We start from the raw sequence: 16,487 nt of genomic DNA, 5'->3' as shown, positions 1-16,487 counted from the left end.
CAAGTGAACAACACAACAACGCGTGCTTCGCGGGCGGCCAAAAGTATTCAGGGCAAGGGTACGCCGACGCGTTAGCGTTTGGGTTATTGGCTAGGGTTAACTAGAACTAGAACGGCATGGCTAGACTTCAGTATCATACCACCACTCAGTACGAATCCTCCTGAACCGCGCTAAAGCTCAGGGCAATGGTTTTCTTTGCCGATTGTACCGAAATAAGCAAGAATTGGATAAACACGTGAGTCCCCTGACTTATCTAGTGAGATGGTGCTAAATGGTGACATATATTGATGCATTACGTCCGGCGGTGTGGAACGTATCATAATTAAAGAATATTGGGTCAAGCGGAATGAGGACTGGTCTGCGTGTGAAGAACACCCATTCTTTATCATGACCTGTCCAACATACATTAAAAGCATCGTGTTTGGTGCATCTTCAGCCAATGTTAGTCCGTTGTACCGACTGTCGTAAGGCAAGCACGTTACAATTTTGTTAGCACCTGTATTATATGTTGCAACACAACATTATCCTATTATATGATACGTATTTGACAAGAAAGTCCATCCAAATCACATATCCCGAACATGAACGATCAACTGGCAGAAACGGTTATTTTGCGTAAATTAAAAATAAACCACAACATTTACTGTGACAAACTGGGCCATGAAACAAAGACAAAAATAGTGTCCTATCACTATAACAAGCATGAGACAACTGACAACCACATTAATTCATTCATATATATAATAATCATAAGTAAGACACGCAAACCCAATCTAAACGCTACAATCGAGACGACGACTCAATTTATGAAGTAGCCTCCCGATACTTTGCCTCCTGTTCGACCTGCAACTGATCAATCTCGGGCGCGAGCTCAGACAACATTTCAAAAGCAGCCTTGTGAAATGCGAGCTGAGCAGCAATCAAGTCAGCAAGGTTACGCAGGGGTTCAGGAGTGTCGAGCACGTTCTTCATCACGGAAACGGCCTCCTCGGTCGCAGCAACGAATTCATCCTCAGCCTGCTCAACTTCGACGCGGGCGGCATCCTGCTTCTCTGGCTTCGCGCTCCGGGCTGCTGTCTTAGCGGCATCGAGGTTCAAGCGCGCGTTGGTGACTTTGCGGCGGGCGCGGTCAGCAAACTTAATTGACGTACCGAGGGTGTTCTGGAAAGCAGAGTTGAAGCGCGAGTTGATGAGCGAATCCTGCGCAAGCTGAGCCTCGCCGACACGCTCTTCGGCAACTGCGTACTTCTCAAGCGCGACGCCGAGCGGGTCAGTGATGGGAAGTTGGTGCGCTGATGAAAGCGAGGCGCGTGAGATCGCGTGAGCAAAGGTCTTTGGTGCATGCTTGGTGGTGGAACGAGTCAATGCTGCTTGAGCTTCGGCTGCGGATTGGGCCTGGGCAAGAGTCTGGACCCTCTCGCTCACTGTTCGGGAGAGATCCACGAATGATTCACGCTATTTTACGACATTAGCAAAATACGCCTCCTGCATGCGATCTGCTCCAGATACCGAGCAGTCGATCGAACGCCAATTGGCGCTAGTTCCAACGAGTATAGAATGATACTAACCAAGTTTGGGGGATAATCATACCCTTCATGAGAGTATTGAGACCTAAAAATAAAACGCGTCAGCATCAGTTCCGCATAAATTAAAATCTTCCCTCAATAAATCGCTGCAAGCGACGCGCTTTCATATGATGCTAACAACGTGATGCCACTATATCGTAGAAATGTACGTACGTAACGGCAAGTAATTTAACGTGAACAGCTTTGAGCGCATCGACGCGCTTCTCTAGCTCAAGGTACTCCTGGGGTAGTTCGGTCTACAACCATGTCAGAACACAACGATCAAACATCTAGCCACAGTCATTGCAGATGCGACGGGACGCGATATATTTCATATGAAGAATGCGAGACAAGAGTGTACATACAATCTCATCAGCGTTACCGAGCCGTTCTTGGATGAGACGGCCGGTACGACGAGCAAAAGGTTGGAAAGACGATGTCAGCCCACGGAAAGATTGGTTGACCGAGTCCATATTGATGCTCGCGGGGATCTGCTGGAAGGGGTTCATTGAAAATGGGCGCGATGGACGAGGAATGGAATGAGTAGTGATGAAACGGAGACTAAGATGCAATGCTGGTGAGCGATAGAGAACTATTACGCAAGGCGCAACCAAGCCGCCGCCTGGTTCTGACGTGAGACTACTGGTGGGTTAAGGTTAATCTCATCCCCTAACCCAGATTTGGTACATATCTTCGAAGGCTTGTCGATTTTATCTATCACTTTGTGAAGCGCTGAAATGACTGAAAGAAAGATCGCCCGGAGTACTTGCCGTAATTGCGCTTCAGGACTTTATTGCCTTTATGGATAGATGAGGTGCAATCACTGAACTGAGCAAACAATGAGGCAAGGATGTGCCACTGCATCCATAATAAGATGTCCACACTGGCTAACATTGAGAACGTTTTCTTGGGGGCAAAATTTAACACCCTCAGCCGCCCTCTCAATTCGTTCTCTATACGAAATTTGTAACGCTAGGAAGACACGAATAGGAATTAAAGGAATTAACGATAACCCCATGGAATTCACCAGGGTCGGATGCGTCCAGAAATTCTACCGCCAAAAAACTACAATCATACAGTCTTAGTAACGATTCCTGGATCAGATTCTTACAATGCTCAGCTCAAATGCCATGTAAGGAACTATTGGATATTTTGCTATTTTTGGTCCTTGAAGTCTTATAATATTACGATTGTGATCAGTCTAAAGAAAGGTCACCTTGCAAGATGGACGAGATCAATTCTAAGTAAGCACCGTTCCTTGGCATAGTACATAAACAAGAAGAAACAGGGAGACGTAGTATGAGAGACCTTGCGACTGGTCCCAGATGTTGACCCCGTGGATGGATGGACTGCCACTTCCTTGGGAAATAACTCCTCAATAGGAAAAGATTCGCGCGCAAAGAGCCGACCACGAAGCGTATTTCAGGTCGAGTAAAGAGTGGTACAATCATTCGTTTGGTCGACGGCACCAGCATAATTGAATTGCTGTAAATCGAGCTTGGCCATCGGCGGTAAAATTGGAATACCATTCAGATAGTCTGTCACATCGCGCTTATTGCACATATAGCCTGAATCGTAACAAGGCATTAAATGACGTAGCGATGAGTTGGCCATTAAGGCCAGCAGCACGAGGTGGAAGTTCCGGAATAGAACTTGAAATCGGAAACAAACATATCAATGCCGTGAATATTGCAGTCCTTTCCCGTACAAGCGTTGACGTTGAGAACGTCTGCACTTACATCGGTTCTAGCCGCAATGTTATCTTGGCCAGGTGATTCTCTTGTCCAGTAAACGCTGTTGACAGAATCTATATGAGGGACAGCCACATGATATTTGCCTGAGATGGCACGGATGAGTATGAAGTACTCAGAACATCTGAACATGAGTTAACTTAAAAAATCGAAATCTTCGTAAACTAAGGGAAATCACGTGACATCTGTAAACCTTATTTTTAGATTGTGAGGAACAAAAAAATATAAATCACCTTACTTTTTTTTACACACCCATTATCTTCAACTCGCGGCTTCCTTTCAAATATCTTTATTCAATATTTATCCAGTGCTAATGGCGACAGCGGCAAACCCGCGTAAGCGTCTGCGGTCTGTTTCGCCAGCGTCGTCGGTTGCCTCCGGTGCGACTTCCCTTCGAGGGTCAACGCCTATTACGGTCGCATCGTCTGCTGTCTTCGCGCCGGGACTTTTCGATAAGGCGGCACAATACCATGCACAGCATGCTAGCTCGAGACCATACAAGCACTGTATTATCGATGAACTAGTATCTGATGCATTACTACTACGTGTTCGTCGCGAGATCACGACTCAATTGCACTTCACTCCCAAAGAAACCGATATCTACAAACTACACCAGACGGGCGATCTCCTCAACATATCAGGTTTATCATCCAGAGACAAGGAAAAGCTGTCTGCTCTCCACTCCCTTCGCGATTCGATGTATTCATCAGAATTCCGCGCCTTCATTACAGAGATCTGTGATTGTGGACCGTTATCTGGGCTTAAGCAGGACATGAGCATAAATTGCTACGTTAAGGGTTCTCATTTACTCACACACGATGACGTTATCGGATCAAGGCGAGTGTCATATATCCTCTATTTACCGGATCCAGAGGACAAAGACTGCGAAGTTGAGGATGAGCATGGCCGAAATTTAGGTTGGGATCCTGCATGGGGTGGTGCCCTGCGGCTCTATGAGATTGATGCGAAGGGTGCTCCAAAGGCTGAATGGAACAAGGTGGTCCCGCCAGCCTGGAATCAGTTAACTTTCTTTGTTGTGCAGCCTGGTGTCTCGTTTCATGTCAGTATGTATTCATCAATTCATTTGGCGGCGACTGACAGCAGTAGGATGTCCAGGAAGTTGTTTTTGACAAACCACGGCTCGCAATTTCAGGCTGGTTCCATCTTCCACAGAAGGGTGAAGATGGATATATCGAGGGCCTGCAAGAATCTCTAAATCTGGAGAGTTCACGTGCTGCATTGGCAGACGCAGCGGCCGCTGCTGCTGCGGGATTAGGAGAATTACCGTCTCCGGCATTGAAAAGCATTTCTAATTTCCCCCAAGGCATTGATCGCACATATACAGCTCTTACGCAACAGGATATTGAGTTCCTTGCTGCCACTATGAACCCAAAATATCTTGACGTTAACACCATCCTGAAGTCTCGCGATGAGTTCGTGGACCTGTCGCTTCTCGAGCTCGAGGGAGTCTTGAACGACGAGTTCGCCGCCAAATTAAGACAGCATATTGAAGAACTGGAGAAGTCGCCCGTTCCAGTAAGCGTTTCGGATGCTGCGAAATTGGAGTCAGAATGGAGACTATCTAGACCTCCTCACAAACATCGATACCTCTACATTGAGCCATCGCGAGACGCCGAACCCATTACACCAATTCAGCAACTGGTAGCCGTTGTCGCGTCGCAACAGTTTAGAAAATGGCTGACGTCAATAACAGGAGTTGGGGAACTAACCCATTCAAGGGTCCTGGCCAGAAGGTTTAGACAGGGATTGGATTACACTCTCGCTACTACAAGTTTGAACCCTGTGGACGAGACTGGAACGGCTCCGATTGATGATGATGGTAATGCCCTTGGAGGCTTATTGGAAGGTACCATATGCATTACTCCGACCATTGGCTGGGACGAGGGTGAGTTTGGTGGCTACGATCTGTATATGGACGACGGGACAGCCAACGACGATCAGCCTGAGCAGAACGGCAGCGGCCCGGAACACCGCGATTCGGATGACGACGAGAACGACCCTGCAGTTTATCTCAGCGGATCTCGCTCGAAAAGACGGAAAGAATTGGAACAGCTTCGCGCTGAAGCTAAGATTTCTGTTAGTGACGCCGGAAGTACTGCAACTTGGGAAGGCCAAGCCAACGTGGACGAATTAATTGACGACAGCGATGATGACGCGGAAGCTGAGGAGTCAGCTGGAGATTCAGTTCTTCTTACCAGTCAGGCGAAATGGAATGTCCTGACCATTGTGTACCGTGACCCAGGTGTTCTCAAGTTTGTTAAGTATGTCAGCCAGAATGCACCCGGCAGCCGGTGGGATGTTACCGGTGAATGGAAGCCTACATACAATAGTCGAGAGGAAACCGCGGCGTCGGACAGCGATTAGATTATTTTTGAGTTTAGATTCCCGGTCTTCCTACGGTTGGAGTTAGTGTTTGCATTGATATGTAAATATGGAATAATTTTGTTTATATTTGTGATAAAATATTCGGTTGACTTTTCGGTTGACTTTTCGGTTGACTTTTCGGTTGACTTTTCGGTTGACTTTTCGGTTGACTTAAATCAGATTTTCGCTCCATTAACTGATTGGCGTGGCTAAACAGGTCCTCGTCTCTGCAGATATGCATGCCGTATTCTTTCTGCAATAGGCGCACATGGAGAACGTGAGAATTGTAACATGACGCGAATTTTGGAGACTCGCACTAGTGATGTCTCCCATTAGCATACTATAAAGGCAGCTTTCCTCTCTAGCAAGACAACGGATGTGGAAGTCAACGTTCATAATGGCTTGTGTGAAGTTTCCATACCTAATCGCGATGATCATGCATTTATTGAGGCCTATTTTGTAGAGATCATCCGTTTAACATGGTGTACACAATGTATTCTAAAAACTTAATACATTGTATAAACCCTAAACCCTGACTTCTTGCAATAAGTGAAGTACACGTCATGATTGCAGACCATCTCACACCAGTGGACAACTGATCTAGCGGCCGAATGAGAATGGCTGTCTGCAGAGCGGGCAAGAACTGGAATTTGCGCTTTGGAACCACTAAATCTCTGTTAATATACTTATCTCGGCAATACTATCACAAGATAAGATCGCATACCTTGTACAAACATCCAGCATGGAATTTGTTCTTGCAAGTCTGGCAGCGCTTGTTGGGCAACGACCTGTCCTGATGCAAAATTGAGTCTAACCATCAGTTAGTAACTGCCACGGTAATGAATGGTCCGCAGAAGTACAACTTACAGCATATTGCGCACTCAGTGACTCCTTCAAAATGCAGATTCACATTGCGCCTAAACAGCACCAGAGCGTCGACGATATTACCATTTTGAGACGTAATAACGGACTGAGACGCCAACAACCACGCACGCCATTGATTTTCCTTCACACCCACTCTCTTGACACCATCTACGTGAACATCATGCAGCGGGAAATTGGTCGGGACGCGGATAATCATCTCCATGGTTTGTTCATCGATGGAATACACCGCAGCGACTTCATGTGTGACACGAGAAACTTTGACTTGCATATTTTCGTCTTCCGCCTCAATTTCGGCCTCTGCCAATTTAGCCTGCACAGACTGTAGTTCTGAGTCGATTAAAACCGGTGAGAAATACTTCTGGGTGAACGACTCCACCGCCAGGCTAAGTTGTCGATTCCGAATTTCAGCCCACCATTTGCGAACGACTGAAGGAACATGACGAAGTAGCTGGTAGTAAATATGAAGCAGCAACCACTGAAGGTCCTGAACAGGAGTGTCGAGTGCTTCATCTGGATCATATCGCGTGAAAGGTAATTTCGAAGCATCTGGAGGCTTACCGGATGTCAGATGTAAAATGGACGCCAGAAGGTTAAGGATAGTGTCAATATAGTCTCCTTCCTTCAAACTCTCAACATACTTCGTCTTCAATGCAAAAGGCTGATTTGATTAGATAATATTCTTTAGTTATATTGACTATGTGAACTTACCGCGTTCTCGAAATACTCAAAAATTAACTTCCACGAATAAAGATATGCTCGCGTCTCAGCGTCCATACCGGCAGCTCTGATCTCTTCAATCTCGAAGTCACCGTTTACAGCTTCAGGAATACTCATAACCAATGACAAAAGCTCAACGGGTAGTTCAATATTTAATACGCCATGAGTATCAAGCGCAGCTTCCATCGCCAGTGACTCCTGAGCCACTGGAATAACTCTCTTCTCTAGCATGAGAATTGTCTTCTGCAGAGGCTCTGACTCAACTGAGAGTATGGGCAAAAGCTGGGTGGGGTCAGATATCTTATCAACAGGAACCTCAAGAATCTGTCTCGAAAGTGCAGCGTCGCATAAAAGTCGCGCTTGCGAGCGTCGTTTGACATCCACAGAAGCACCGAGAATACGAATAAGAGCGTCCATGATGTCTGAATCTTCGGCTAGTAAATCCGCGATGTCGTCATTATCATCCTGGAAAGACTTCACAAGTACAAGAACTTTGAGCGTATAAAAGAGCAGCGGCGTCACCGTGTCGTTTGTGAGAAAATCTTCACAGATTGCCAACGACTCAGATACAAAATTGAAAACACGATTCCAGTGCTCTCCATAAAGGCCCTTCACGACAGGAAGGACTGCAAGCAATAGCTTTGCCGTTTCGGAGCGTAGTGCTAAGTTTTCGGCAGTGCGTTCAGGGAAAAAATCCAGCAGACGCTTCAAAAGCATTATAGCTCTCTGTGGGGGGAAAGGCGCAAAATCCGGATCGTCAATATTGTACACAAGGCTGTTCAGAAGAATAATCTTATTTAGCGCTTCAGATGACACCAATGCTGGCCTTATACCAATTATGTCGCTCGCGATCTCATTTCTCAGACGATCTGTAGATGTCATAGCACCAACGTATTTTGACATCCCCTGAAAAATGGCGACACTAGCCAGGACATCCTTGGATCTCCGCAATTTATGCTTCTCAAAGAACTGCTCGGCATCTTTCACCTGAAAATCAGCATTCTCTACTATATAGGACACGGTGTTCTCAAGAACACGCGCAGCATAGAATCCAAAAACTGTTTTGTCGCGCGTGTGCTGTCCGATTAATGTAACGACATCTCGAATGAAATCTTGGTCATCTTTGGAGGAAGTAGAGACCTCCGTGTGAATGCCAGCACTGAACGTGTCTGCGCCAATAAATCGCAATGCAAATGATCCCAGTTGACTTTCCAGTCGTTCGTTCGATCTTTCAGTAAGCGATAATAAATCATCCACCCCTGAATATGAAAGATCTTCGTTACCGAAGATCGGACGCATTTTTCCAGTCCCATATTCATTGATTTCATCCTTAGCAAGCTCTGATATTACTTGGAAAGAAAGAAATCTTTGCAGTTTGTCGAAGTAAGGCAGATACTCAAACGCATCGGTCTTTCGAATTAATTCAAGAGCATAGGACGCCATCCGGAAAAGTTTGACCTTGTCCTCTGCGCTTTCATCGTCGAATGCGCCAAGCGCATCATTGTTGGACATAGAAGCGAGAGACTCATCATTAACCAAGTAAAGACCGCCTGCAATGTTGTTGACCAGTGAAACAGAAGGAGCAATTGGCTTAGAAAGAGCAACTTCCAGCCTATATCGCCACCGACTGCTTCCAAAAAGCAGCTTCGGGGCGATAACAGACTTCGTGTCAGCATTAGCAGTCTCCCAAAGAGAAATGCTTCGTGTCACAAGAGATGCACAGCTAGTGTCATATCAGATTCCAAGCGTTTTCTTAAAATGATTTGACTTCATACCTTGTCTCCGGATCATTCTCAACATCAGTTAAGATAGCGCTGGCAAGAGACTCAAATAATGAGCTATCGGAGCTGTCGGTACTCTGAGAAATGTTAAGCTGGCCCTCAAGACGCTGCCGGATAACCTTGGCAGGGTCGCTAACATCTGCGATAGATTCTGTGAGCTGCCACAGCCGAGAAGCGAGTCTACGCCCTTCTTCAGTCTTGATGAATGCAGAAAAGACCGTAAAGTTTTTTTGCGAGACCGGTATAAGATGTTTGAAAAAAAGATCCTCGCGATACGAATCGAATGAAGACGCTCTAGCGAGTCTATTGAGTATCTCGACAGCCACTTGCTCAGAAATCGTATATCCTAAAAAATTAGTCAGATTCAAAACTGTCGGTCCTCATTTAGATAGCGCACACCTTCGCTTATTAAGCTAGCAACAATGACGTCCCAATCCTTACTATCCGCTTTATTAAAGATAACGTCGGCTTTTTGTAGTGCGTAATCCTCCAAAGGCTCATAAGGCGCGATACTACCTTTCAAAGGCTTTAAAGACTCTAATAAATAGACTAAAATTGTATCTTTTGTCTCCGCCAATGACGATGCAAGAAGAGTTTTGATAATGGACTGCCATAGCTTCTTTGCATGTGCAGTGTCAGCTACGTGGTGTTCGTAATTTACCCATATGTTGATCAAGTGCGTTGACGAAGGGCTAGATATTAAAGCTGGAATTGTATGGACCACGAAATCGTCCACAGATTGAATTAAAAGTTCATCGGACTTGACGTATGAGAAGAACTCGTTTAGAAGGCTTTCGAGAATGTAGGCTCGAATAGGTAGGGAACCTAATTTTATTAGAAATAGACGTCAAGCGGTTTGGCAACTTACCACTACAGCTCTTGACTGAGCTCAAACAAGCATCCACTAATTTGCGAATTTCTGAACTGATGCCAATACGTTCCATGAGCTCTTCTGGAACAGCAGCAATACGTTTTGCAAGACGTATCCATCGGGTCACCATTTCCTTGACATCAACATCTCTGCCTTCTGCTGTGTTCTCAACAGCTTTCTTCAGCAGTATATCAACCATTCTTTGCCAGAACTGTATGGCCAATTGATCGTGTTCTTGAGTGATCTTCCGCAGATAAGCTGTAAGTGACCTCGCTACACTGTCTGTACCGATTTTCTTCCCGAGCTCACCACACATCAAAGCATATTGATCACCGACTTCCATTGCCTTGCTCAGTGATTCCCGTTGAATCTGGGTAACTTCCGACACAGTAGTAAAATAGACTAAGAGGGACAGATAGGCATCGACTGCTGAATCAACGGTCATGCGATTTTCTGTGAGAATTCCAGTGACAAACACATTTGCTATTTCATTTACCGGAAAGCCAGAGATGTCGTTGATATCTAGGATAGAAGCAGGCAGATTCTCGATCAGAACTTCGATGTAATGCCAGTATCGAGGGCCGGCATACCGACTTCCTTGAGATACAAATGACAAGAGAAGTGAGAAAGAGGGCTCGTTAGTTTCGGAGGAAGGAGTCCAAGCGGTGGGATATACTGCTCATTCGAGTTGGTGTTTCAGTCACAAATAATATATATATATCGAAATATCACGCACATCTAGTAACCGTCACAAGGCATTCAAGGTAATCAAGTACGGCACCGGAAGATATATTCATCAGTCCGTTTGAAACTAGATATCTTCCCAGATATCGGGGCATGGCACCCAGCCACTCTGCAAGTAGTGTGAACGACGGTAAACATACATTGAGATAAAGTTATCCATACCAGTATAGTCATATGCTAATTGGACAATCAGGCCAAGAGCTGCTCTTGAGAGATGCGAGTCTGCACTTGTGAGTGACTTCCATAATGTCTCGGATGTAACAATTTCCGCGTAATCGTATTGCTGTTCTTCGATAGCTTCTGGAGAAATGTGCCCTGCACACTCATATTAGAAAAAGTTCCGTTATGCTTCAAGGTGCTATGCTAACCAAGGAGGTAGGAGAACAAAGAAATCCCGCAAGCAATCTCACGATCGACTTTAGATTCAATTTCCGTGTGCGTGAAGTATTTCTCATCCGCTAGGAGAGGATTAGACGAATTGTCCCAAACTGACCTGAATCAACTTACAGGACGTATGATTATCCTTAGTTGATATGGCGTGCTTGACATAGTCCAGCAATTGCACATGGAAGACCTGGAAGACCTGCTTCCGCTTCTCTTCACTAGAAAAAACACTCTCAAAAGAAACCGCGGCGGTCCGCGCAACAACTTTATCATTATCATACAGGCCGCCAAGCCACGGACCTACACTGTCTTTCATATACTTGGCCGACAGTCGCTGAAATCGCTTAAAGAGATCGCCTTGGACCTTATGAGCAAGCATCCTAAGTCGCCGAGAGAAATCAGAAGCCAATTGTGGATAAAATTGTATCTGAGCAAGCGTTAGTAGAGCCATTAATCAAGTTGAAGCAAGCATACCCAAACAGCTAGAGTACTCTCTTCGACCACAGATTCGGGGTCTTGCAGGTAAGTAACGAGACTATCCAAAGCTTTCTCTTTCGTCGTTGGATCACGCTTCTGCAAACTTTTGAAAGTAACCACTAATTGCGGATTGTCAAGTATTGACAACTCTATGTAGCTATTCCCAAGCTCTTCGTAATACTGAGTCCTCGGATCCCCTTCGTAGGAAGATTTTGCGTGATCATTGTGGTGACTAAAACGTCAGTAAATGCCAAAAGTTCTGGGTACATACATACCTCTCAGTGCGACGTGGATGATTCTTCACTTTCAATTTTTCGCGCTTACTCATTTTAAACGAAATAATTTCTCGTCGACCAGGCCTGTTCGCGAGCAGGAATATTGCTTTCGTAGAAGCAGACCCAGCTTTCTTGCTTCAAACTTTTTCGAGTAATTTGAACCGACATGAGCTTTCCTCCCAACCTTTGAATACCCTTGACCAAACGCATCGGCGATTGGCTCGACTCATTGTGAAGGATCAACGAATAGAACGAGTACCGCTAGCGGTGAACAGGATGAAGTATATCATCTGCTACAATTGAGCCAAAGGATAGTTTGCTAACGATTTTTCAGGTTCTTTATCGATGATCTGCCTGTACTGTTTCCGTATCCGCGCATCTATCCAGGTCTGCACTGAGCCAACAGTGATTCTCCACGCAATGATCTAACAGACACTGTAGAACAATATGCATATATGAGTGATTTAAAGCGAACTCTGGATGCTGGCGGTAACTGCATATTGGAAATGCCATCAGGCACGGGGAAGACAGTCTCGCTGCTATCCCTCACCATTGCTTACCAAATGGTTAGTTACTACCTAATCTAGGCATGCATACACGAGATACTAACTGACGCGTCACAACAGCACTATGCTGAGCACAGGAAGATTGTTTATTGCTCGCGTACCATGTCAGAGATCGAAAAAGCCCTGACAGAGCTGCGGAGCTTGATGGCCTATCGCGAAAGGGAATTGGGCGTAAAGGAGAGTTTCAGAGGATTGGGTCTCACAAGTCGGAAGAATTTATGCTTGCATCCAAGCGTGAAGCGGGAGAAGAAGGGGTCGGTTGTTGATGAGCGATGTAGGAGTCTCACGTCTTCCTTTGTCATGGAAAAGAAAAGAGCCGGTGAGCCTGTAGAATTGTGCAGTTATCATGAAAATCTGTATGAACTAGAACCGCATAATTTAATACCGGAAGGTGTGTGGACATTTGACGAACTTCTCAAATACTGCGAGAAAAACAAGCAATGTCCTTATTTTACTGTTCGAAGAATGGTGAGTACCTGTGAGGTTCTCGATATTGAGCTTCATTTCTTATCATGTAACAAATTTAGATGCCGTTTGTCAATGTTGTTATTTATTCTTTTCATTATCTTTTGGATCCGAAGATTGCGGAGCGCGTTTCCAAGGAGCTCTCTAAGGATAGTATTATTATTTTCGACGAAGCGCATAATATTGGTAAGACCAAAAGATAGTCATTCGGTGTGTTGTGACACTAACGACTACAAGATAACGTTTGTATTGAATCGCTTAGCATAGATCTCACCGAGGGGTCGCTGCAAAGAGCTAGCCGAGGAGTGAATAACCTGGCACAACAAATCGATGAGTATGTTGTTATTGAATCCAGTGTCGAATTCTGTCCTAATTCCAATTAGGATGAAAGCTACCGATTCAGAAAAATTACAGGAAGAATATCAAAGACTCGTGGAGGGTTTACGGGAAGCCGACCAAGCCCGTGAAGAAGACATTTTCATGGCCAATCCGGTCCTTCCAGATGACCTTCTGAAAGAAGCTGTCCCAGGGAATATCCGGCGTGCTGAGCACTTCGTGGCATTCCTCAAGCGATTCGTTGAATATCTGAAAACCCGTATGCAAGTACGTCATGTTATTTCGGAGACTCCGACCTCCTTTCTTCAACATTTGAAGGACTTAACATTTATTGAGAGAAAACCGCTAAGGTATAATGCTTTAAGAAGTTAACAGTTACAGTGTCGCTGATCTGTACACAGATTTTGTTCAGAGCGACTCACGTCGCTGGTACGAACACTTGAACTTACACATGTCGACGATTTCCTAGCTCTGAAGGAAATCGCTACATTTGCAACTCTAATATCCACATACGAACAAGGCTTTATGCTGATCCTTGAACCTTTCGAATCTGATACGGCGACAGTTCCCAATCCTATCCTCCACTTCACATGTCTCGATGCGTCGATCGCAATTAAGCCTGTATTTGACAGATTCAGCTCGGTTATTATAACTAGTGGCACGATATCGCCTCTTGACATGTATCCAAAGATGCTCAATTTTGAGACAGTACTACAAGAGTCATACACTATGACGCTGACTCGCCGGTCGTTCTTGCCACTCGTTGTAACGCGAGGATCGGATCAAGTTGCTATCAGCTCGCGCTTTGAAATTAGAAACGATCCAAGTGTTGTACGCAATTACGGAAATTTATTCATCGAGTTTGCCAAGCTGACTCCGGACGGCCTCGTTATATTCTTTCCTAGTTATCTGTATATGGAGAGTATTATCAGCATGTGGCAGACCATGGGAATCCTAGATGAGGTTTGGAAATATAAATTGATTCTTGTCGAAACACCTGATAGTCAAGAAACCAGTTTAGCTCTCGAAGCTTTCCGCACTGCCTGCTGTAACGGACGTGGGGCGGCTCTGCTTTGTGTCGCTCGTGGCAAAGTATCTGAAGGTATTGATTTTGATCACCATTACGGCCGGACAGTGCTTATGATTGGTGTCCCTTTCCAATACACAGAGTCACGTATACTAAAGGCTAGATTGGAGTTTTTACGAGAAAATTACCATATTCGAGAGAATGACTTCTTATCATTTGACGCCATGCGCCACGCAGCTCAGTGTCTAGGACGTGTCCTTCGAGGTAAAAGTGACTACGGAATCATGGTACTGGCAGACAAGCGATTTGCTCGCAAGAGGAATCAGTTACCGAAGTGGATTAATCAGGCTCTTCTTGATTCAGATGTCAACCTGTCGACAGATATGGCTGTTGCAGCAGCGAAAAAGTTTTTGAGAACTATGGCACAACCAACCAATCCGAAGGATCAAGAGGGAGTGAGCGTCTGGAGTTTGGGCGACTTGTTGAAAATACAGGAGGAACAGCGTGTTGAAGCTGCGCTTCAACCTCCCAAAGAAGCGACTGTTAGTGACAACGTAGTGGACAGGTTTGCTTTAATTGATGATGACAGCGATTATGGTTACAACGAAGAGGATGAATACGCAATGATGGAGATTGATGCGTGATGTTAAGACAAATGTATTGTAATTCGGCGTTTCCTGGTATACTGATGGACCTAATATTATGAGGCTCTCAAAAGCCAATTAATTATACACATTCCAGAACCGTGCAGTTTTTACTCATTTTAATCGTAGAACTGAATTAATATAAAATCTAAGCCTGTTAGTCTGTTACGCAAATTTCTGATAATTCGATGCAAACCTATCTCTGAAAACGCCATGTTCTCGCAAGTTGTTTAGTGCGTATTGGGATATGTCCACCTGTATTAGACGGCCGCCAAACACGGGACTTTGAACGTTAAGAGAATTGGTGGTCTCGCTCCTGCATGCCATCTGGCCGGACAAGGTCTCCGGAGATTTTTATACCATACGGAGGCACAGAAGCCAGAGCCCGTTAGATGCGAGTTCGCGAAAGACGCTTCCGAGCGCGATTGTGTTACACCCAATGGGGCCTCGACCACAGCGTTGACGTCATTGCGGATGTTTTATCGGACAATGTATTTCTTCGGGCGAAGCTGCGGCTGCGCCATACTATCCTTGCGAACGACTAAGTATAGACCGGACACAAGCGGATATATAGGAAGTGGAAATTGATGGACTCATTACACAATTATACCGACATTGATTTCCATGCGGAAGGTGCGTTCTCAACAATTTATCGTGGTCGACCGACACCACTGTCCCCGCTCTCTGCTCAGTATAGTGAAGTTGCACTGAAAGTCTCCAACCCTTCTACTCAGCGAGCACCACATTCGCCAATACTGGAGGGTCAAATACTGCAGAAGCTGCGGCACAAGAATGTAATACCACTTCTCTCAGCATTCTACGATGATTCCGATTTGGTTGTAGTGATGCCATATATGCCTCTATATTTCACTGGAGATGTCGTGTCTGATTCGGCCACAAGAGCCACAATTGTGAGAGATATAACATCTGCAATTGCATTTATACATAATCAGGGTCTAATTCACCGGGATATCAAACCGCAAAATATACTGCTCGCGTCGAAATCCGGTCCAGCATTTCTTTCAGATTTTGGAACAGCCTGGGTCCCAGCTACTACGAGTCTGTCGTATGTGTCTCTGGATAGTCAGGGCGAAGACTCTTATCTGAAGGGCTTACAAACTGGCATTGAACCTGTGAATGCGAAAGTGACGGACGTCGGGACTGGGCCGTATCGGGCGCCCGAACTACTATTTGGGTACACTGCATACACCGAAAGCATCGACTTATGGAGTTGGGGATGTGTCATCGCCGAGCTTTGGCATGGAAAGGCCATCTTTGACGATGAGAACCGTGAAAGCAGCGAGATTTCGTTGGTCAATGCTATTTTCCGGAAACTAGGCACACCTGATCTACAACAGTGGCCGGTAAGTTCCGTAACTTCATTCTGTGATCTTGCGCTGTAATTGGGTTACTTAACAAACATCTTAGGAGGCAAATTTATTTTCAGCATTTGTTCATATTCAATTTCTTCGATACCCGCCGCAGCCATTTGATCTGATGCTGCCGAATGCCCCACAAGAGGTAATCGAAGTTATTGACGGCCTGTTACGATACGAAAGTAAGCAACGAATTGCTGCCGAGAAGCTTTTACACATGAAGTACTTTCTTTAGCAG

The 16,487-nt window shown here is 45.3% G+C and overlaps 5 protein-coding genes across 5 annotated transcripts; 3 read left to right on the top strand and 2 right to left on the bottom strand.

Annotated features, from left to right (window-relative positions):
• Positions 1-445: 445 nt before the first annotated feature.
• V1513DRAFT_441544 (BAR domain-containing family protein) lies at positions 446-2,179 on the bottom strand. Its single transcript, XM_066897541.1, has 4 exons — positions 1,931-2,179; positions 1,740-1,822; positions 1,569-1,611; positions 446-1,455 (listed from the first exon to the last, which is right to left on the bottom strand). Exons 1-4 carry the CDS (start codon positions 2,072-2,074, stop codon positions 805-807), a joined length of 921 nt encoding a protein of 306 aa, XP_066754427.1. The 5' UTR covers positions 2,075-2,179; the 3' UTR covers positions 446-804.
• Positions 2,180-3,629: 1,450 nt separating this feature from the next.
• Positions 3,630-5,797, top strand: V1513DRAFT_476094 (Oxoglutarate and iron-dependent oxygenase degradation C-term-domain-containing protein; the record flags this gene model as incomplete). Its single annotated transcript, XM_066900202.1, has 2 exons — positions 3,630-4,376; positions 4,424-5,797. The coding sequence occupies 2 exons, from the start codon at positions 3,630-3,632 to the stop codon at positions 5,699-5,701; spliced, it is 2,025 nt and encodes a 674-aa protein (XP_066754426.1). The 3' UTR covers positions 5,702-5,797.
• Positions 5,798-6,301: 504 nt separating this feature from the next.
• Positions 6,302-11,888, bottom strand: V1513DRAFT_457693 (uncharacterized protein; the record flags this gene model as incomplete). Its single annotated transcript, XM_066899637.1, has 13 exons — positions 6,302-6,367; positions 6,426-6,511; positions 6,569-7,244; positions 7,295-9,026; positions 9,079-9,430; positions 9,484-9,909; positions 9,953-10,630; positions 10,692-10,808; positions 10,862-11,014; positions 11,068-11,157; positions 11,207-11,510; positions 11,558-11,792; positions 11,836-11,888. The coding sequence occupies 13 exons, from the start codon at positions 11,886-11,888 to the stop codon at positions 6,302-6,304; spliced, it is 4,968 nt and encodes a 1,655-aa protein (XP_066754425.1).
• Positions 11,858-14,973, top strand: V1513DRAFT_441526 (uncharacterized protein). The gene is made up of 6 exons (XM_066897540.1): positions 11,858-12,401; positions 12,462-12,869; positions 12,929-13,052; positions 13,104-13,200; positions 13,250-13,552; positions 13,604-14,973. Exons 1-6 carry the CDS (start codon positions 12,291-12,293, stop codon positions 14,871-14,873), a joined length of 2,313 nt encoding a protein of 770 aa, XP_066754424.1. The 5' UTR covers positions 11,858-12,290; the 3' UTR covers positions 14,874-14,973.
• A 487-nt stretch (positions 14,974-15,460) lies between these two features.
• Positions 15,461-16,484, top strand: V1513DRAFT_457691 (kinase-like domain-containing protein; the record flags this gene model as incomplete). Its single annotated transcript, XM_066899636.1, has 2 exons — positions 15,461-16,237; positions 16,302-16,484. The coding sequence occupies 2 exons, from the start codon at positions 15,461-15,463 to the stop codon at positions 16,482-16,484; spliced, it is 960 nt and encodes a 319-aa protein (XP_066754423.1).
• Positions 16,485-16,487: the final 3 nt, after the last annotated feature.

This window comes from Lipomyces chichibuensis (assembly GCF_038497645.1).
Source record: "Lipomyces chichibuensis strain CBS 12929 unplaced genomic scaffold V1513scaffold_9, whole genome shotgun sequence".
Classification (NCBI taxonomy): domain Eukaryota; kingdom Fungi; phylum Ascomycota; class Lipomycetes; order Lipomycetales; family Lipomycetaceae; genus Lipomyces; species Lipomyces chichibuensis.
The sequence above is the reverse complement of the archived record's forward strand: the minus strand, read 5'-3'. Positions and strand labels throughout refer to the sequence as shown.

Bases quoted from the DNA above. Each gene is read 5' to 3' on its own strand.
- V1513DRAFT_441544 (XM_066897541.1), bottom strand. From the start codon at position 2,074: ATGAACCCCTTCCAGCAGATCCCCGCGAGCATCAATATGGACTCGGTC. The intron at 1,823-1,930 runs GTATGTACACTC...ACATGGTTGTAG, and splicing joins TCGGTAACGCTGATGAGATT to ACCGAACTACCCCAGGAGTA. The intron at 1,456-1,568 runs GTTAGTATCATT...GTCGTAAAATAG, and splicing joins ATGATTATCCCCCAAACTTG to CGTGAATCATTCGTGGATCT.
- V1513DRAFT_441526 (XM_066897540.1), top strand. From the start codon at position 12,291: ATGAGTGATTTAAAGCGAACTCTGGATGCTGGCGGTAACTGCATATTG. The intron at 13,053-13,103 runs GTAAGACCAAAA...AACGACTACAAG, and splicing joins CGACGAAGCGCATAATATTG to ATAACGTTTGTATTGAATCG. The intron at 13,201-13,249 runs GTATGTTGTTAT...AATTCCAATTAG, and splicing joins CTGGCACAACAAATCGATGA to GATGAAAGCTACCGATTCAG.